Raw genomic sequence first — 19,371 nt, 5'->3', positions numbered from 1 at the left:
GGTAGGCACTGCTCCAGGGCTACAGCCACCCTCAGGCTTGGATCACGGTACTAATTTTCAGCCTAAATTAAAAACTATTATAGTAATTCACATATATGAAAATTTGTAATTTCATTCTGGTGCACACAATGACAACATCTTTACCTCATTACTTTTCTATCGGTGGCTCCTTCCAAGGTTCGCTGTTTCCCTTCAAGTTTCTGGATATCCTCATTGTTTACCTCCGAGTCCTTCCCAAGGTTCCTCTCCTTTTATTCGAAACCAGTGCGTTGTGACAAAGCATGGGTAGTCAACTCTTCAAGCTGCCTATAAAATGCCACTGCCATTCAAGCTTCGCAAATAAAAATGAGAAGACGCAAAATGCCACTAAATGTATTTCTGGGGTGATCAAAAAGTCGAATAGTGGCAAGCTGCTATTTTCGGAAACGGAGCCAAGTTCAACACAGAGCAGGCACACAGAGAGCACGGGCTTCTTGAAGACAAACCCTGGATGGAATTTGCCCAACATGTCCAACAGAAACATGCGCACCTTGGAGTTTACAGGCCATGTGGATTCAGTCCGCGAGAATCAAACAGGCGGGCGAGGTCCGACACTTCATCACTGATCAAGGACTTTTCTCCTCATGCACTACGATGTCCCAGATGCTCCCCGCATGTTGCAATTGCCACTGGGAATGACAGGGAAAGCGATACAGCTTCGGCCTTGAGCCACCTGCTCGAGTTGAGTCGGACCACCACCTACAAGCTTGCAAAGAGGTTGAGGCCAAGCTCCCGACGAAAGTGGCAGAGTGTTTCTAACAAATGGAGCAGAGTCGAATGCCAAAGATCCTGGACCAAAAATTCCGGAATCATCATTGAGTACGGACAGCTGGCTGGTCGCATGTTTCGACAAAGAATGATAATTTCAAATTACCTGAGGAAATACTACTACTCACCCCAATTCCGCGGCTTACATTTATCAATGAGCGTGAATACCAGGCGGTCTTTGGGCAAAATGTGTCTGCTACGAGACTACCGGGGAAGCGCAATTCGCATACGCAGATTGCCACTGGAATGAGTAGGTTTGTCACCGCAGCTTCGATCGTGCACCTCCCGGACAAGCAGATGCCCCTCGAGAATACCGATGCGTCATTTCTGGGAGGCCATAAGAGACTCGATCAAAAAAGTCCTGACTGAGCTTTCTCTGCCTATGGTTGCAGCTGAGATTCTCAAGGACAAAATCAATTTGCTCCACCGCGAAACAGGATTTCAAGAAGAAATCCTGGCACTTTATGAATTGGCCTCTGCGTACCCTCGATCCGAGAACATATCGATCGAGCCATTGCCGAGTTACTGTGCCGAAGACCAGCAGCACAAACCATCCTCTCTTGTCGCTCTCGCCAGTTCCAGTCTTTCCTCTCCCATCATAGTCGTGAATACACCCCCAGCAACTCAGCAACTTAGGGCTCCGGCCAAGACCAGCAGGGCAACGCTAAGGGTACCCAGAACACCAACTCGATAAAGCCAGAAATGGACTGGTGCAAAGCTGAACGGGAAAACCCGCGCAAATAAAATCCATGTTGAGTTGAAAATGCTCCAAATTGTCATTAGAGTGGGAAGCCTGAGCGCTGCGGTTTCTATATCCCACCAGGAGCTGGCAACCAGCCGGTACCGTGGAAATCACAGCAGGGCTCAGTAGATGGTTTCAGTCTTAGTTTCTTCCGCTGACCTCTCTGCGAATCAAGTTTCAGTTGCAATGTCAATCCACCCACAGAAGGTTATTGCGTACGCCAATGCTTTGCGGCATGTAATCTCCACAAACTTCAAGCTTATCCTTGTCGGCGGAGCTGCCGCAAATCCTGCAATGGCACCAAAGAGCCCTTGTCGCACAATATATATATTCTGATCCATGACCCATCACTTCTCCATTGGTATCTCACAAGATTTGACAGCTTTGAGTTGGTCAGTGGAATATTACATCATAAATCGGTTCCAATCGATTTTCTAACGACCATCGATGATACGCTCTTTTGTGACTAGGCCAATCAGCACGCCCAAGCTGTTGAAGCCGCTTAAAGGGTCCGTCTTCTAAAGCCCGACTTTGCATTAGCAGTCAAATTGAGGTCTTCCTATCTTCGGCAGGAGAATAAAAACGGGATCGGAAAACGAACGCCTGGTCTACGGAATGCAGTTTTCTGGGCTGAGAAACTCAAGGAAGCCGGCCAGCAAATTTCCGACTCGTTCGCTAAACTGCTCCCCATCAGCTATCATCAAGTGTTTTTCCTGAGAACGATTATGGACGTGAATGAATTTCAAAGGATAGTTGGTAGATACAACCGGGGCCTCAACATCCTTTGTACCAGAAGAAACATAAAAACGGAAGACTCTCCAGGGCTCTAATTAACCTCCAACGGCCTCTGGCCTGAACTATTATATACTCTTAACTTGAACGAATGTGAACACCCATTGGGCACAGATTAGAACTGCCTCAATAGATTTGTCCAAATCAATTCCCTGTTCCTTATGTGCTGCAGATCCCACGTTTTACTTCACGTGTGAAGGTGCCTTGATTGCAATCTAGGGTTGGTATGCGAGGGGTTGCGCTACCAGGACGAGACCACACGCGACCGGGCCAACCATCAGATCGCTGCGAATTCAATTATTGACGTACATGGTATGAGATTAAAGTGATTTCAAATCTAAGTACCTTGATGAATTGAACTGGACAGGCTAAAATCTTTTCATGGGGAACGCGTTCGCGTCTAGCCAAGCGATTGGGAATTCGGGGCTGCTACCGTCCATATCAGATCGCCCTTCCAAGATTCGACGCGAAATAACATTCCTGATATTCAAGGGCCAGACCATCGCGTCTCAGTATAAGATGACGGCACGTTCCCCGTCGCGTTTCTCGAGTTTCTCAAGTTCATCGACAACACCACAACCATGGAGCCGACACCAATTTCCACCACGCAGTAAACGTGGTCACAATCGCTATCCAACTTCAATCACTCTCTATATCTACTTTCTTTAAAGTCACCGAAGTCTCTCTTTGTCTCAATTTTCCGAGCAAAGCTCAATTTCTCTCGATTTGGAACTCCTCTTATTACCCAACTAGACTCCCTGTCCTACATTACTATCCACTCATTTCAATATGCGCGGGGGCATGTATACGCCGCTAATCCTGGCCCTGGGCGCCAACCTCGTGTTGGGAGCCCACAATCACCACAAACGTCTCCATGCAAACATCAAGCCGCATGTTCAAGCGGAACCAAGAGATCTGGACTGGATTGACCACCTCTCGGCGGATACGATTGTGGAGACTCTCACCCTGACGACCACTGTCTTTGAAGACTGTATTCCCACGAACACTAGATATGTCACTACGACCATTTTTGAGGACTACCCTGATCCGACAGAAGCTTCAAGTTCAATTTTCAAGCCCATTGCTTCCCAAGAATTGCCAATAAACGCCTTCCCTCGGCCATTGCCAGTTGAGAGTGTTCTCGAGCCGGCAACAGCCACAATCCAAGCCATTCCGTCGAAGTCTTCCATTCTTGAAGCACCGGTGCACCCAGTCTCTTCAACTAGTACTTCAGAAACTTTATCCCAGTTTGACCAGCTGCATGCTCAGCCCACCCATGGTATCGATGTTTCCAATATCATAACACCAGCTCATGAGGAGACAACCACCATTCACATGACGAAGACAGTCACAGACATGGAGACATCCAGCCCAAGCGTCTCCAACAACAATCCAGCCTCGTCTTCCAAATTCGCAGCTCCTTCGTCGTCCAATATTGCAGCTCCAAAAGAGCCCAAGGCTTCCGAGTCAGTAGCAGAGCGTCCACTACCCAAAGGCTCTAAACCAGATGCGGCTCCCAAAAACCCCAACCTTCTCCAATCGCTTCCATCCATCTTACCCGACAATCCAACAGACGTAATCCCCCACCTCCCAGTTCCAGCCCTCGATCAAGTCCTCCACCCAGACGGACCTTCCGTCCCCAAAAATATGCAGTGGACAGACCTCCCCGCCAACAACGAATTCACAACCCGCCGTTTCGGCGGCCACAGCAAGCCAGCCGGAACACTGATAAAATACCACGGCAACGTGGGCGTGCCCTGGGGTAGCAACATCATCGAAGTCAGCCCAACAGAAGCCCACCGATACAAGTACGTTGCGCGATTCACCGGCGCCAACACCGAGCCCTGGACAGTAATTATCTGGAACAAGATCGGGCCCGACGGCAAAATGGACGGGTGGTACGACCACTCAGCCGTGACTTTTGTCCTAGCCCCCGGCGAGACGAAGTACATCGCCTTCGACGAAGATTCCATTGGAGCATGGGGCGCTGCGCCCGGTACAAAGGGTCTTCCCAGGGACAATTTTGGCGGATATACCTCTACCTGGGGCGAGTTTAGTTTCGGCGATATCGAGAATAACGGCTGGTCTGGCTGGGACGTATCTGCCATCCAAGCGCAGATTGCAAAGCAGAAGGTGCAGGGGATGCGGATATGCCTGGCTGATGGAAAAGCATGCTCCATCCTCACCCCCGGCGCGAAGAAGGTCATTAATGCCTATACCGAGTCGAAGAAGCACCATGATGGCATTGGTGGTGCGGCGCCGCCGGGACCGGTGCGCTTGGCTGTTGACCTGGACTATACGGAGTAATGTTTAATATTTCGCGAAACTGCATAGCTAGCGTGTTGTTGGTTTGAATCTTCATTCATTGTTTGTTTGTTTGCTGCGTTGAGCTTGGAACTATCTGAATAAAATACACGAATCGCATTTTCATGCTACTGGCTTCTCTCCTCCCTAGGACATCGCGGGGATGTTGATGGCGCTGATCTTCCAGACCTTGCCGCCTGAGCTTGAGCTCAGACCAGTGTATGTGGCGCCAGATGCGCTGGCAATAGTATCGCCGAAGGTGGTGTCTGCTGAGGCCAGGGTGATGGTGGTATCAATGTACTGCTGGGCAGCGACGGTGCCAGTGCAGCTGTTATCGCACTCAGTGCCGGTGCCGTAGCTATGAACAGTTAGCCGATCGAATTCTTCTCTAAAAGGACTTCGATCACTTAGTCTTACCCTCTCATGTATGGGCCAGAGGCGTAAGAGTAGGAAGAAAGAGCAGCACCAGTGGCGGCATTGGTGACAGTCCTGCAGGAATATTAGCCCTCCATGGCTCCTCAGCCACAAGACTTCGCAAATACATACTGCTTCCAGGTTTCTCCATCACTCTCCAGGTTGTATTCGATGCGGACCTGGTCAGTGCCACTGACAGGGCTTCCAGTGCCATCCAACTGGCCGAATGATCCGAAGACACTTGCGCGAACGCACCATTGTCCAGTGGTAGCTCCACACCAGGAGTTGTCGGGCCAGCTTTCGAGGGTAGTCTGGACCAGGTCGCCAGTACCGTTGGACATACCGGGCCAAAGGAATAACATTCCGTTCTGAGTGGACGGGGCAGCTCCAGGGATGAGAGTAGTCACGGCATTAACGATGGTTGATTTAGATGGGCCCAGCGAAACACTTCCACCCCAGGAGTCGCGCTTGGCCAGCAAACCTTCAGTGGAGAACAGACTGGCGCTTGCTAGGCCTGCACCGGCGATTAGGGAAAGAAAAAGCTGCATGGTGGAGTTATTGGAGAATCGGATATCTTCAGGATACTGTCTATCATTACCACAAATGTGAGCCGTTGCTCACTATTTAAACATAATTTTCTTACTAGTAGTCGACATTTCTATTCATGTTCAGGATAGTTTTCCTTGGCGGGTTAGTTAATGAAACAATCAATTTACCAATGAAGCCCAAGTCCCCATGATGTTTCACTTCGGAGGGAAATAAATTGAAGATGTCCACAAGTGAAACGGCGACGCCCTCACAAGCACCCATTTCCCCGAACCATTGATTGGCGCATTAATGTCTGCAACAGCCAGTAGCGCGGAGGCCCTGAATAGTTTCGGCATCAAGCCCGTTCCACCAAAAGACTTGGCCAAATAAGGCTGAAGACCCATCCACTAAGACCAATCCATCGATCCCCGAACGAACGGGATGACAGGTTTGGGTGGGGACCCCTGCTTGAAAAGTTGTTTCAGAGCTTCAAGCTAGTCGTTCCTGCACGGAAAAAGGCTAGCTCTACGCGGATCTAGATTTCTATTCATAAATTGTAAACCACCAAGAAAATTTTCATATACTACTAGTAGATACGGTATAGTCGCTGTAGTTAAGAGAATTCCATGCTAAACTACTCGGCCAAACTATTCCAGGTACTCCCCCTTCGTCTCATGATGAATAACATCAAACAAGGGCTTCGCGCTAAACCAACCCGCCATCGGCGTACCGACCGTTTTATAAGTGAAAGCAGCATCTGCTTCCTCGATTTTCACCGTTTGCCCTCCGCGTCCAGTCGCCGCCGCATCCGCGAGAAGCTGCGCGTAGCAGCACTTGTCAAGACTCACGAACCAAAACACCGTCTCCTCGATCGATTGCCCGACAGTCAAGAGGCCATGATTCTGTAGGAGCGCAGCCTTCTTATCACCTAATTCTCGGGCGATGTTGTGACCTTCCTCCTCGGCGAGAACGACGCCGTTGAACTGCTTATACACGACGTGGTCCTGGGATTGATTAGCAATGCTTTCTCTTCGGAATAACTGAAACATGTGTGGAGAGTTAGACTCACGTTATAGAAAGCGCAGGAATCTTGCGTTGTGATATCAAGTGGTCGACCGAGTGAGCAGAACGCCCGACCATGAAGACTGTGACTATGCGCGGCGCAGAGTACATCGGGTCGCGCGGTGTGAATGGCGGAGTGGATCATAAAAGCCGCGGCATTGAGCATTCGATTCGGGCCACCGTCAATGACCTTGCCGGAGTGGTCGACCTGGATTAAATCTGAGGCTTTCATGAGCGAGAAGGCTGTTCCGAAAGGATTCACCCAGAAGGTGGTGGAGTCGACGGGGTCGCGGAGCGTAATGTGGCCAGCAACTCCTGCAAGATAAGGAGATGGAGGTCAGTGACTAAACCTGTAGATACGTGGAAAACCCAGATAGTAGGACAGATGCAATATCAAGCAAATGGAACGAAAAGGATTAAATATTGGCAAGTATACATACCCTCATCATAACCATTCTTGCCGAAGATCCGGAAAGCTGCAGCAAGTCGGCCCTTGAGATAGTTTCGCTCTTCTAGCTTATCCTCGAATTTGGGCATTGCCGGCATCTGCATCTTCACCTTTGCTTTCTCGAGTCCAGCGGTCTGTGAAGACTGCGGTGCTTGCACGGTGATGGAGCTAGCGGTCTCGGTTGCTGTGGGGGGAGCCATAATGGATGATGGATGAACTTGAGCCGATTTCGATAATCAGATGGTGTGAGAAGGAAGAATGGAATATTTGCTAATCTTACATGGTGAACAACTGCATATGCGATCGACGAGCGGGGTTGATACTGATTATCGATCCGAGCACGCAGATTGGATCGTTTGGGCATGCCGAGGTCTGGCGGGGTCTCTCCGCTTTACCCTTTGGTTGTCTCCGTAAGCAGTCATCCGAAATTTGGATGGAGATTACGGGGAAATATCCGAGGTTATGTAGAGGAGGGGGAACTTGGTTATATAATATCATTTAATTCGCCAAATGCACGAAAAATAGTCCGAGTCGCTCATCTATAACAGCAAATGCAATAGAAGAGAAGAATAAAACAAGACTAACCGATCCGAAATAAAGGGCTGAAGTGGCGTGATCTCATGATAGATAGTCGACGATAATAAGGAAATGGAGTGAATCGGTGAAAAAAAACCCAGAAATTGATCAATGGTTTAGGACAGATTCCAGTCGAACGATAGATGTGGGAAGTGACCTCGCATCGCTTCCGCTAGTGATGCATCCAACAATTTGCGGTCCCCGGGACTCAGATCTTTGCCGAGACTATGGATGCCATCTGGCGCACCCACTAACGGCTTTAAATCAGCCTCACAAATAGTTCCTGCGACCGGGAGAACACCAGTCTGGAAATAGTTTCGGATTGCCTTGGCTACGCAAAGCGAAGGTGCTGCAACCGTGGTATGCTATTCCGGCAATAAGCTGGGAGTCAAGAAGAGAAAAAAAATATGAGAGCACTTACGCCTTCTGAATTTTGCTCAAGAACTGCCGATCCAGGGAATTTTTTGGACATGTGTTGCGCACTGGTGGGTGTTAGCATATGCTCTTCTTCAGAAAGTAGTATTTCATATAGATATGCATACCTGCGGAGAGGCGTAACTGGGTCCAGTTTATTAGATACAAACAGTATAGGATGCGCCGTGACACCGCCCCAAGGCCCTAGCTCATGTTAGAATAGCTAAACAATACGTGTTCACACAAGGTTACCACATACCTGTGAACTCGTACTTGGCCTTAGCTTGCCACCCCACACAAGCAATTTGTAACTGAGCCCAGTAGTCGCCAAGAGTAGCACTTTCAGACTTGAGCTGGGTCCAGACTTCCTCAAAACTCTCTTGATCATGATGTGTCATGAAACTAGCGTCAGAGCAAAGAATAGCCGCACTAGCGTACAAGGTGTTATCTTGCCCCAGGCTACACTCCGGAGACCAAGGACCAGCGATTTTACACGCCTTCGATGGACAGCTTTCGACATGCCTGCTATGCTTGAAAACAGCCATAGGCTCCGGGTCCCCACTCGAAAGCGATCCCATAAGAGTTGCAAAGGTGTGGAACGCAAGGAGGGGCTGGTACATGGAGACGCGGAGGATGGCTTTCAAGTCGGTCCAGGTCACGACCTCGGGCCCGTGAGAATGAGAAGCCATAACCGGAATGGAATTATTCAAGATCTGGTTCTCAAGTGCCCAGTACGCATCCTTGATAGCCTCAGGCCCGCCTTCAACGTAGAAAGGACAACCATCCGGCCCAGCAACATCACAATATTGACCGAATTTGTCAAAGATGGCATCCGCATCCGCGATCGCATTCGGTCCCCTCCCTTCGTAATATTTATCCATATCCACGACGCCATCCAGCAGCGCTCGGGAAATTCGATTCGGGAATAATGCCGCAAAGGTCGCGCCGAGAACGGTGCCGTAAGATCGGCCCCAATATAATAGAGGCTCTTTATCCACACGCCATTGCGTGCGTCTCAGAATAGCGCGCGACTCATCCACACCATGGCAGTTGTCATAAGAAACCTGTGCCTTTTGGCCCTGTTTCTCGCGCCACTCGCCTTGGCGCTCGATGATGGTGACCAAGTCCTGGGCAACGAGGCGGGTATTAAGATAAGAGAGCATAGGATCATTACCCCACGCCTCAGCGCCGGCGTTCATATCAAAAACTGAACAACCTTGGTTCAAGGCCTGCATCCGCTGCCAGTTTCTTTGCAGGGCATTGGGACAACTGCCCAGCATCCCCTCTGCTTCCAACTGCAACTCCCACTCCTTTTGAGACGTAGGGTCGGGGAAACACATCACTGCAGGCGTGGTTGCACCAACACCACGCGGATCGAATCCAATTATATCGAAATACCTATCATTTTCGTCAAAAGCGGCTTTGTACGGATCGTTCTCTGCATCAACGATGGTCTGTAGATTACGACCGGATAGCAAAGCTGATAATGTTCCAGAGCCACCAGGGCCACCTAGTTGCTTGCATGAGTTACGATTCTGGAGAGTGTAGTTATAGAATAGGCCCACCGGGGTTAATCAAAACAGCGCCGCCGTAGCGGGCATCGGAAACAGGCACCTTGGCCGGGATACGGACTATCGCGAGCGAAAATGTTCGATCGTCCGTCTCGGTGCGATTATAATCCATAGGCACTTGCAGGCGTGCACACTGGAAGCCATCGCCGCAGTCCTGATACTCCAGCACGGGCGAGGGGTCAATCTCGTCCCAGCTGAAGGGCGACTCGGACCCACTCGGTGTAGGCCCTGGCTCCTCTGGCGCTGGCCTTGAAGATCCAGTTGATGACCATGTTCTCCACGCAAGGAAGCCGGATGCCCCGAGTAGCAAGATCGCAGCCCAAGGCCTCCTCTTCAACGAGGTAGTCCGGCGGTGCGGCAGCGAGCGTGGGTCAAGGGATTTCCAATCGTCCATGGCTCAACGATGGGACGATAAGAGATCAACAAAGGATGCTACGGGGGGGAAGGTCCACGCCCCTTCATAAATAGCGCGACACTTTGTCGGAGAGTACGGATGAGCGGGAAACCTAGCTCGTGACGGGCAGTGCAACAGAAGTCAAATTTCCAGAACGCACTCTTCCCACCCCGGGAGTTGACAGAGGGGAGAGAAGGGAATCAGATAAGAGCGGCTTTGTTTGGGGTGACAGCGAGTGAACCATGGCCAGCGCCGATCAAAAGGGTCCCACAGGTGGGGAGCGGGCTGGTCGTGAAGCCTATCGGGTTTCTTGGGGGCAAGGCCCAGTGTAAATGGGATGGCTGAGGTTGATCGATCACGATACCATCGATAACGCCAGGATCCATTGGGAATGGTGAGCATGCAAGCCCCAGTCTGCAAGGTTTTGCGCTGCGAAATCAGAGGGTTGTAATGGGCTGGTGGAGGGGCTAGGGATGCAAGCCCAATGCACTACCCTCGTCCTAGTCATCCTGCAGCCAAGAGGGCCAATGTCCCTGGGTGAATCCCCCCCACCTCCAGCATTTGTGTGCATTGACGAACTCGATCGACGATGGAATTGGCCTCGGGTCGTATTGTGTCGGTGTGATCGGATATTCTTGCGATTTGGAGAAATCGGCTTATGCAGTCTGATGTGGAGCCGGGCTGGGCTACCTTTTGTCTCGATGCTTAGACGTAGCAGTCAGGAGGAACATCCTGTTTAAATCTTGATACTCCCGGAGGAAATGATACTTTTGTTCGCTGAAGCTAGCTAATATTCATCGAAAAATGAAATAGAGAGCAAGAATGAATAACTCCGCTAGCCCGATGATGCCAGTATCACAATGCACCCTGCCATGCCTTGTCCAGTAGACCGAAAATGAAATGAAAATGAAAAGCTCCTGATAAACGCCGCTCCGCGAATGCTAATTGTCTCTTGCTCAACTATTCGCCCACCCTCGTTTGCACGAAAGTGACCTGTTACTAGTCCAACGAAGCGACTGCTCAGCCTTAACCATGCACTCCACAATCTCATGAATATCATCGAAGCTTTCCCAATTCTTCCCCGCCTGGCTCTTGAGTACTGGGAGAAGTCTGTCATAGAAATGACGCACCCTGTTATGATGCGCCGGATTAGAATGTGGCGCATATTCTTGCAAACACAGTGCAAAATTGAGAACCGGCTCTCCAGGCTTCTGGTGGGTACTGGTATACAAGCGCCGCGCCGTATCAGGTTCGATGGTCAACGCAAGTTGTTCCGCAAGGAAACAGAATGCTATCCAGGACGGCCGTGTCAGCTTGCGGCGCCGATCTCGCCATTCGGAAGCAGAGGTTGCTTCGAGATATAGCTCGCCGACCTTTACTTTGTGATCCTCGGCACTGTAGAATTCAGGGAATCGCAGAAAGTGCACTTCTAGGGCCGCCACAAGCGACTTCATCTCTCCCCAGCTACCAGCTTGGTACGAAGCCAAATTTGGTGTAGGTGCAGGGTGTTGCAAGTCTCGAGGCTCCCGTGACAATGGTGCTGTTGAAACCGCTCGTGACGGGGCTCTGGGCGTATGCGGTGGGATTTGCGGCGAGCTGCTCTCGTTCATGTCCATCTGCTCATCTGAATCGGAGCCTTCGCTTTGACTATCGCTTGATTGATCAATCTCCTGCTCCTCGTTCACCACCGTCGAGTGAGACATTTCTTCCGAGCCTGACCCTGCGTCGGATGCTTGAGAACGAGTCTTTGGGTGTATCACCGTAAGACAAAGCTTTTCGATAATCCTGTCGGTGACGGGCGAGGAAGGACCGACCGGTCCATCGGGATGACGCGGATGTTGACTTTGAGGCCTATGTCCCGGCGTCCGGGGAGTTTCGATAGGGACTAGACCAGATTGTGAAGCAGGCCTCGACACGCCAGTTGTGGGAACCTCATCAGAATCGACCGGAGGCTTTTCGGGCTCTTCTCTGCCCACATCACCCTGTAGAGAATCCATAAATTAATCCACAGCCTGAGTGTGCGCCATGCCCTTGATGCTGAATCCAGCACCGAGAAGATCCGACACGCCATTCGTAATTGATTATTTTGACGAGATCGGCGTGACCGCATATTGAGTGTGAGGCATCGGCATCGGGATTGGGAATGAGATTGGCGTGGGCAGCTGCACCGTGACTCTCCGGCGCCGGCGGCGCACGAACAGCCTCTAGTCTGCGCTGAGCCTCTTCAAGGAGTCTCTCCTCGGACTCGAATTGAGCTTGTAATTCGACCAGCTCGCGACGCTTGCGTATCTCCGAGATATTCCAGCGCATGCCGGATCTGCTCGTCCAGGCGAATGTCGATGTCCATGTCGTCTGCCATTGTGGAGGTGGTGGAGGTCCTCTTGCGTGCCCGGGGGGGCTAGCGTGGAGGGTGGGGATGGAAGAGGTGGGATTCGGAGTGGAGGGAATAGTTGACTAGCTATGCTGTCACCATTGTCGAGGCGTGACCAGCTCTGTCAACTCCTGTGTTTTATTTTTGCTCCGAAGACGCGGTGTGTTCGATCGCCAAGATTTTAGCGTGGCAGGATTTGGCGGAGATCGGCTTAAGTGGCGGAGGAGCCCCTGACCCACTCCATGTGTACGGAGTAGATACTCTGCTCTGGACTCCCGACTCATTTCTCAATCACTTGTCTGCAGCCTACAATTTGCTTCCAGAGAGATGTAGATTTGGATGCTGCCTTCCCTATGGCATTTACGAAGTATGCAATGTAGGTCATTGGAGATCGCTAGTATTCATTTCGTCTCACTAAGTTCATAATCATATGAAAACCTCAGCATTGCCTAATCCTTTCCTGAAGAATTCGGACATGCCGGATTTAGTAGCGACCACTCTCCTCGAAGCGGCTCTGAATGCTCTGCTCGGCGTGGCGCTTGGCCTTCTCGCGGTCGATGAAGTCCAGACCCTTGGACTCGAACTCGCGGTCGATGAAGGCACCAGCGAGACCGGCGGCGATCTCCTTGGCCTTGGCGTGGTTGTCAACCTGGCCTGGTGGGGAGTTAGCCATTGAGCTTTAATATATGGAGAGGTATATATTGTAACAAAGAGGGAAGGGGAGATGGTGAATGACGACAGCGAGGAGGGGCTTACCGTTGCGGGCCTCGTGGTCCTCGTAGGCCTTCATGGCCTCGTAGGCAGCGGCACCACCGATCAGCTCGTGGGAGAACTTGGCCTTGTGCTCCTCGGGCTGCTGGGAGTACTCCTGGTAGTTGTTGTAGTGCTGAGTCTCCTCAGAATCGTCTGTTGGAGGGAAATGTCAGTCAGCACGGACGCACGATTATGCAGGATAGACAGAGGCAGCTGCATAGGACTGCATTGCAATGCATTGGCAAAGCTTAAGACTTACCGTGGAACCAACCCATGGTGAAAGATGTGAAGTGATGAAGTGACTTGGGGAAAAGAGGGAGAGATAGAAAGATGATGAAGGAGAGAAGAAAGGAAGAGGAGGAGCAGAGGGGGCTGACAATAGCTACTTATAACCCCTCCAAAACAGCCAGACCAGCATCATTGCTTGACCCCTCCCTCTGAAACCCCGTCTAGGAATAGGCAACCTTGTGGACACACATGGCATCAGATAGGCCCATCAATCAGGAGCGAAACAACGCCATTTGCTGTGCCACTCTCCTTTGACTGGGTCAGGGCCATCGGGGTTGTCCAACTGCCCATTCTTGGAGTGGCGCAACCAAGGGTAGGTCGAATTGGGAGGAGTGTGGCGGTGGATCCGAAACCAATCATTGGGCAATTCGAGATATTATTGGCGATGAGGAGGGCGATGGGGTCGGTGATGTGCGTGCAAAGAGGGCTAAGCTTCACAGCCAAGCTGGAACGGGTCGGCGGGGATACTCCACTTTGCCCATAATTAAGCCTGGCGATAGGCTACTCCGAATAGCGCCCAGTTCCCGATTTGTATACGGTATTTATTTCCCCTGCGGTGACACGTGTGCAGCAGACCGATTTTCATGTCGTAATCTGTGCCACTTCCCCGGGTGGGATGGTGGCAGGGCTGAGGGTATAAGTACGGAGTAGTGTACATAGGCTACTACACACCACTCAATGTGCTGATGCACTGAATAACCTACGTGACTGGCTCATGGTGACAGCCGCACTGGACAGGGGTGTGAAACATTAGCTATTATATGTATTATGTACTCTGTACAATTAATATCCTGAAGATCCGAGACCATCCCCATACGGAGCAATGGCCCTTATAATCCACTCCATCCACCTCCCCCTCCACTTTATGACTTCACCGTCTTTCTCTCGCCTTCCCCCCTCTTCTCCCTTCATTTCCCAGGAGACCCAAGCAGGCAAACAAACTTGCGGTCCGGAGTTGAGTCCAGCGCATTCTTCACCAGGTTCCACACGTTCAAATCATACGCCTCGCCAATGTGTCCGACCGGGTCAAACTTGCACGTATCCTGAATCCACCAGTTAGACACACCATCCTCCTCCACAAACGAGGTCGTGGGCGGCGTAACCAACTCATCGTACTTCGACGCGATGATAGTAACAGTGTTTCCCTCCTGCGCAATCGGCTGGCCATCATTCAGTCGGAGAACGGCCGCGCCATCGGGACCGAGGTCGTCACAGGCACCACAGCCAACCGTCTGTAAGACATCGCCGACTACCTCACGGGTTGTGTTACCCAGCAGGTAAGCGAGTTTATAAATATTGGCAAAAGTGGTAGCGTGTGTGGGCGGCGCGATCGCAACAACCTTATCGACCTTGTCGGCGACACCCTCGAACTTGGGCACATATAGACTCTGGAACGCACCCTCGGAGTGACCGACTAGGTCAACCTTGCTCTTGCCCGTCTTCTCGGTCACTTCCTTAATGTAGGCGGCGATTTCGGGCGCGGACTCTTTAATGGGCTTTAGGCCGCCGACGAAAGGGAAGCCGTCATAGGCACCGTAGGTCTTTGCGTAGGTGCAGTAGCCCTCATTCTGCAGCCAGTATTGCAGGAAGTTGAGGTCCTCGTAGTAGGTAGCACCTAACCCGTGCAGGAGCACGACCGGGTTTCCATCGCTTTTGCAGGAGAAATCGTTGATCCCGGTGGCCCAGGCGGCGGAGGCGCACGCCAGGGTGGAGGTAAGTGCCTGGCGAAGAGAAGGCATAGTGATATTGTGAGGGTATTGATGGAGGGATAATAATATGATATATCAGCCTTTAGATTGATCGAGGCTCAATGATATGAAGGACGCGAACCATGGAAATGTCACGTCGGAGTTTTATGAGAGATCTGGGGTCTTCAGCTGCAAGAGCATCCTCCTTTTCTTTTCTCCCGATCGGACACATCAGACCCATCCGTTCCTGAAACTATCGATTGTGATTCAGAGACAGAGCTGTGACTGGCGGAGAGATGTCATTACGGAGTGCGGCTAGTCCTGTTTGGGGTTGGCCGCATCGTGGCTGAGTGGATCCTCGCCCAATCGGACTCGCGTGGTTTCCCTCGAGGCTTCAGCTTCCCACTTGGCTGTCAGAGTGGACCTGTCGAAAATTATCGCAAATTTTGGCTTTTGGACAATAATGTACACAAATTTACACATAGGAGAAGAATCCTTTCCATACACACTTGAGAAAAATCATACTCAACTTTTGAAAATCAATCGCCAGGCTATGAATGCCCCTAGGGATATCGCTCGTCATACAGTGATAAAGTAAAAGACCGCCCATACAAACAGATTTAAATATACGAGAAGCGTTGAATCATCATTCCGTGTTCAGAGGCGAGTTCTCCCGGACTGAGAGCTCCGCCATGCCGGCACCCCAAAGGCCTAAGGCATGGCGTCGCTCCACGAGCTGCAGAACTGCTATCATGAATCCACGTTCGGGGCCGTTGTCCGGGAAGGCCTCCCAAGCAACCCGCGTCGGGAAGGCAAGGCGATTAATCATATTACCAGGGGCCGTCTCGATATACCACTGTAGTGTCCGACAGATTCCACATCCGAACCCATACTGCTGGATTGGCGTGACCCGGTCTTCGGGGCGGGTATCAATCGAGGAAAGAATGAGTCGGAATGAGTAGTATAGAGCCATCGTTTGTGCAAGGAGGAGATTGGGATAGGAGAGGATGGTTGGGATGAAGATCGCCCCGGTACGCAGGTCCCGCTGTTTAAAGATCGGGAATTCCTGGTCGGCGCTTTGCTCAACTTCCTCCGGGGCACCATCGGGGTAGTTCATGGCCCATTCACTGTACCACTCTTCGAAGCGAGCTGTCAGATTGGTGATTCCATTCCAAAGAGCCGCCTGCTTGACGGCTATTTCCTGTGCGCCCATCAGGGAGGATCGTTGTTCCTCCTGAAATATGTCTGATTGAGCTAGAAGGCCGGGGACTTCAACGGCGAGATCCAGCAGATGATGGTTAATGTCTTTATTAGTCGTTCCAGCCGACCATGGGATGGTTTTCCATTCTTCACGGGCGAGGAATGACGGTTGTCGCGCAGCCAGTGCACCGGCAATCTGTGGTGGTTAGAATTTGATCATGAATAGAACGGATTGATTTAAAAATACCCAGTATGGTCGCAATTCTGTGAATAACAGATGCTCAACCCCGTACATGTGATTTTCTGGACCGCGATGCTCAATGAGGCGCACAGCACCTCGAACATGAGCCGGGACACCCCGTTGAGTAGTACGTTCCACGCTCTGCAAAAATTAGCGGCCGAATAATAAACAGGAGGAAAGCAAACAAACCTCAAACGCAAGCAAAAGAGTTACAGTAACCAGAGTTGACTCTGCCTTGCATCGCTCTGGGTCATTCAGAGCATCTTGCAGTCCACGGAGCACACGCGGATAAAGTTTAAAGCCAGAGGCTTCAATCTGTTTATTCTGAACAGAGCGACCAAAAAAGGCGACAGATACTGCCTCGAACGCATCCGAGATCAATGGTGAAAACATCCGAATTCCAGCCGCGGCCCTTATAGCACCTGCTTTGCCCGATTTGAGATCGACTTGGGGGCTAAAAGCGTCGACGAAGCGTTCAACGAATACATCGACAGCCGGGCGCTGCACACTCATGATGGAGACCGTACCAGACGAGTCTGAACCACTGCCAATCGACATGCGCTCCTCCTGCTCCTCCTCCTCGTCATCTTCGTCATCTCCAAGTATAATTGGGTCATTGAAATTCGGTTCCGGGCTACCATTGCAAATTGTCTTGCGAATGGGGATAACGGACACAGGCGAGCTTTGCCGCTTGTAGTCGTATGGCTCGTACGCTAGAAATCATAGACGTTTAGTATATGGCACTGGATGGTAATCATAAAAGCTTTGGGAGGTTCACCTTCGAGGCCCTCCCATGGCCCAACAGGGGTCAGATCCTTCTTCAATCCACCTTGTGTCGTCCGAATATCACGGACCAAGTCATCGACGACACTAAGCGGGGCCGAACGAATAGACTCAAATAAGCTCGCCAGCTGGTCCAGCCGCTGGAGGTGCTGAGTCTGGGACCCTGCATCAAAATGCGTTAGCGGATGTTTCACCAGCGCCATCGGAGGCTGAGCATCCACCGAGGTAGAGTCCGGGGTCGGGGAACGGAGCCTCGTCACTTACCGTCTTGCCTATCATTTATCCGAGTGCGGAGATCCTTGATCTCATCGCGCAAGTTGCGAATCTCCTCGGCTTGGCTAATGGGGCGAGCATCCTCATCGGGGACACTCTCGTATACGCATTTGGAGGGGTATCCATGCGCGCAGCATGCATGGCATGGCTTGACGCGGTCACACTGGCGATACGGACGATATGTGTTAGCCTCAGCGGGATCGGAAGCTATACAAAAAGCACCTCCTCTTCAAGAGCCAGTGGGACGTTCTGGGTACGGCACGAACGGTCCCTCCCGTTCGGCCAGGGGCGATCTGAGAGCACGGTACCTTGACTTTGCGGAGCCGACAGACTTTGCAGGAGCGCGACTGGCGGTTGGACGCCTTCCTGACTCGTGAGTCGTTGGCAACTTGTCGCGTATCACCGAGCATCAGGACGCGGCATATGGAGAGATGGAGGAGGAGGAAACATCGCGGACCAACGGCGCTGCGGGAATTTCGAGGGTCAGATTGCCGACGTGGGCGTCCGAGATCTCCAGCTGAGTCTGGTGGATCATAGCCCCTCCGGCCCAGTCTTGGACTCTGTAGCTTGGTCCATTGTCGACGCTGATAGGCGGTGGGTGCGTGGACCCTGTTCCGCCCGTTGCGACCGGGGCCACCCTCGCGGCGATACTATTGGCGTGAAGCTGGATGATGAGAGAGTGTTGCTCTGTCAGTCGCTCGAAGTGGTAATGAGGGTCCGGAACGTTGGGACACAGCAAAAGGACCAAAAGTGAGGAGTCTCTCTCGACTGGAGGGAATGTGGTCTGATGAGCAACCTGAGCATGCCATTGGTCCGCAGCCCTGGTCAACTCGCTGCAATCAAGAGTCTACAACAAACGGGTCAGTTGAAGCAGCAAAAGAAACCATCCAATACTTAAGAATCAATATGTACTCCGTACCTCGTAGAAGCTTGGACGATGACCGAGGTTCTCCGGAGGCACGGACGACTATTGCCCCCCCTAACATTAACGTGCATGCAGCGGGTGCTTTGCTGGCTCCGGCTCCACCTCTCCAGGGCTGGCTTCTGTCATAAGCCTCGTAGGAGAATACATACCCAAGATGCTGGTATCCAAGTTTAAAATGATCTCAAGCTGCACAGTTGAGATAGGAAAAATGGGAAGGCTGGCGTGATAGAACTTAGGGTAGTCAACTCCCAAAGTCAGGTGACCTACAGCTTGAGCGTCCAAACTCGCGCTCTCGAGTCGGAAGCTTCTTCACCCTTCAAATCCTTGTGCTGTAAACGGACCAACGGCCTGAGTTCTTGGCTCCTTATATACCTAGGTACCATGGCACGGAGTGTCATGCTTCGGCTAAATTAACGCTAAGAGAACACGAGAAGGATGTGCTTCTCCCAGCTTCAGCTCGAGTAGAGCTCAAAGTTGCCTCACCCTGACAAAGCAAAGAGAATGCTGACATTGATAAACAAGTCTATTGGCAGCAAGACATTGAAGGTTGCGAAAAATTGCCGAGACCTTCTTGCCGCCGTCAGTGTCAGCCAGCTGTGCTGAGGGGTCGCTTCTTGGTCGCCCGAAGGCTATCAAGGTTTATGACTTACTTGCTTCTCGTTAAACGGATGCCAACCATACACTCCAGTCAGGGGTCTACTTCTTCGCATTTGGCGAGGCATCGGAGGAATCGGTTTACCATTTCACCCACTGGCGTTTTTCAGAACTCCCTTTGAAAGTCGAGTTCGGCCTCTGCT

General features: G+C 51.4%; 9 protein-coding genes across 9 annotated transcripts; 2 read left to right on the top strand and 7 right to left on the bottom strand.

Annotated features, from left to right (window-relative positions):
- Positions 1-1,123: 1,123 nt before the first annotated feature.
- Positions 1,124-1,501, top strand: N7533_007556 (uncharacterized protein; the record flags this gene model as incomplete). The annotated part of the gene is made up of 1 exon (XM_057104206.1): positions 1,124-1,501. One exon carries the CDS (start codon positions 1,124-1,126, stop codon positions 1,499-1,501), a length of 378 nt encoding a protein of 125 aa, XP_056959163.1.
- A 1,629-nt stretch (positions 1,502-3,130) lies between these two features.
- N7533_007555 (uncharacterized protein) lies at positions 3,131-4,648 on the top strand (the record flags this gene model as incomplete). Its single annotated transcript, XM_057104205.1, has 1 exon — positions 3,131-4,648. The coding sequence occupies one exon, from the start codon at positions 3,131-3,133 to the stop codon at positions 4,646-4,648; it is 1,518 nt and encodes a 505-aa protein (XP_056959162.1).
- A 144-nt stretch (positions 4,649-4,792) lies between these two features.
- On the bottom strand, positions 4,793-5,607 carry N7533_007554 (uncharacterized protein; the record flags this gene model as incomplete). Its single annotated transcript, XM_057104204.1, has 3 exons — positions 4,793-5,003; positions 5,063-5,134; positions 5,192-5,607. 3 exons carry the CDS (start codon positions 5,605-5,607, stop codon positions 4,793-4,795), a joined length of 699 nt encoding a protein of 232 aa, XP_056959161.1.
- A 627-nt stretch (positions 5,608-6,234) lies between these two features.
- On the bottom strand, positions 6,235-7,297 carry N7533_007553 (class II aldolase/adducin family protein; the record flags this gene model as incomplete). The annotated part of the gene is made up of 3 exons (XM_057104203.1): positions 6,235-6,591; positions 6,657-6,964; positions 7,090-7,297. 3 exons carry the CDS (start codon positions 7,295-7,297, stop codon positions 6,235-6,237), a joined length of 873 nt encoding a protein of 290 aa, XP_056959160.1.
- A 492-nt stretch (positions 7,298-7,789) lies between these two features.
- Positions 7,790-10,052, bottom strand: N7533_007552 (alpha/beta hydrolase; the record flags this gene model as incomplete). The annotated part of the gene is made up of 5 exons (XM_057104202.1): positions 7,790-8,038; positions 8,095-8,155; positions 8,216-8,291; positions 8,347-9,597; positions 9,653-10,052. The coding sequence occupies 5 exons, from the start codon at positions 10,050-10,052 to the stop codon at positions 7,790-7,792; spliced, it is 2,037 nt and encodes a 678-aa protein (XP_056959159.1).
- A 956-nt stretch (positions 10,053-11,008) lies between these two features.
- N7533_007551 (uncharacterized protein) lies at positions 11,009-12,049 on the bottom strand (the record flags this gene model as incomplete). The annotated part of the gene is made up of 1 exon (XM_057104201.1): positions 11,009-12,049. The coding sequence occupies one exon, from the start codon at positions 12,047-12,049 to the stop codon at positions 11,009-11,011; it is 1,041 nt and encodes a 346-aa protein (XP_056959158.1).
- An 858-nt stretch (positions 12,050-12,907) lies between these two features.
- N7533_007550 (DUF3759 domain-containing protein) lies at positions 12,908-13,451 on the bottom strand (the record flags this gene model as incomplete). Its single annotated transcript, XM_057104200.1, has 3 exons — positions 12,908-13,077; positions 13,180-13,329; positions 13,436-13,451. The coding sequence occupies 3 exons, from the start codon at positions 13,449-13,451 to the stop codon at positions 12,908-12,910; spliced, it is 336 nt and encodes a 111-aa protein (XP_056959157.1).
- Positions 13,452-14,372: 921 nt separating this feature from the next.
- On the bottom strand, positions 14,373-15,203 carry N7533_007549 (esterase/lipase family protein; the record flags this gene model as incomplete). Its single annotated transcript, XM_057104199.1, has 1 exon — positions 14,373-15,203. The coding sequence occupies one exon, from the start codon at positions 15,201-15,203 to the stop codon at positions 14,373-14,375; it is 831 nt and encodes a 276-aa protein (XP_056959156.1).
- Positions 15,204-15,798: 595 nt separating this feature from the next.
- On the bottom strand, positions 15,799-18,059 carry N7533_007548 (uncharacterized protein; the record flags this gene model as incomplete). The annotated part of the gene is made up of 6 exons (XM_057104198.1): positions 15,799-16,548; positions 16,600-16,734; positions 16,783-17,306; positions 17,372-17,539; positions 17,641-17,812; positions 17,916-18,059. 6 exons carry the CDS (start codon positions 18,057-18,059, stop codon positions 15,799-15,801), a joined length of 1,893 nt encoding a protein of 630 aa, XP_056959155.1.
- Between the last annotated feature and the right edge of the window lie 1,312 nt (positions 18,060-19,371).

The sequence above is a fragment of the Penicillium manginii genome (genome assembly GCF_028828005.1).
Source record: "Penicillium manginii strain IBT 31320 chromosome Unknown utg000005l:1.0-5665137.0:1.0-5668048.0, whole genome shotgun sequence".
Taxonomy (NCBI): domain Eukaryota; kingdom Fungi; phylum Ascomycota; class Eurotiomycetes; order Eurotiales; family Aspergillaceae; genus Penicillium; species Penicillium manginii.
This window is presented reverse-complemented; position numbering and strand designations above follow the sequence as displayed.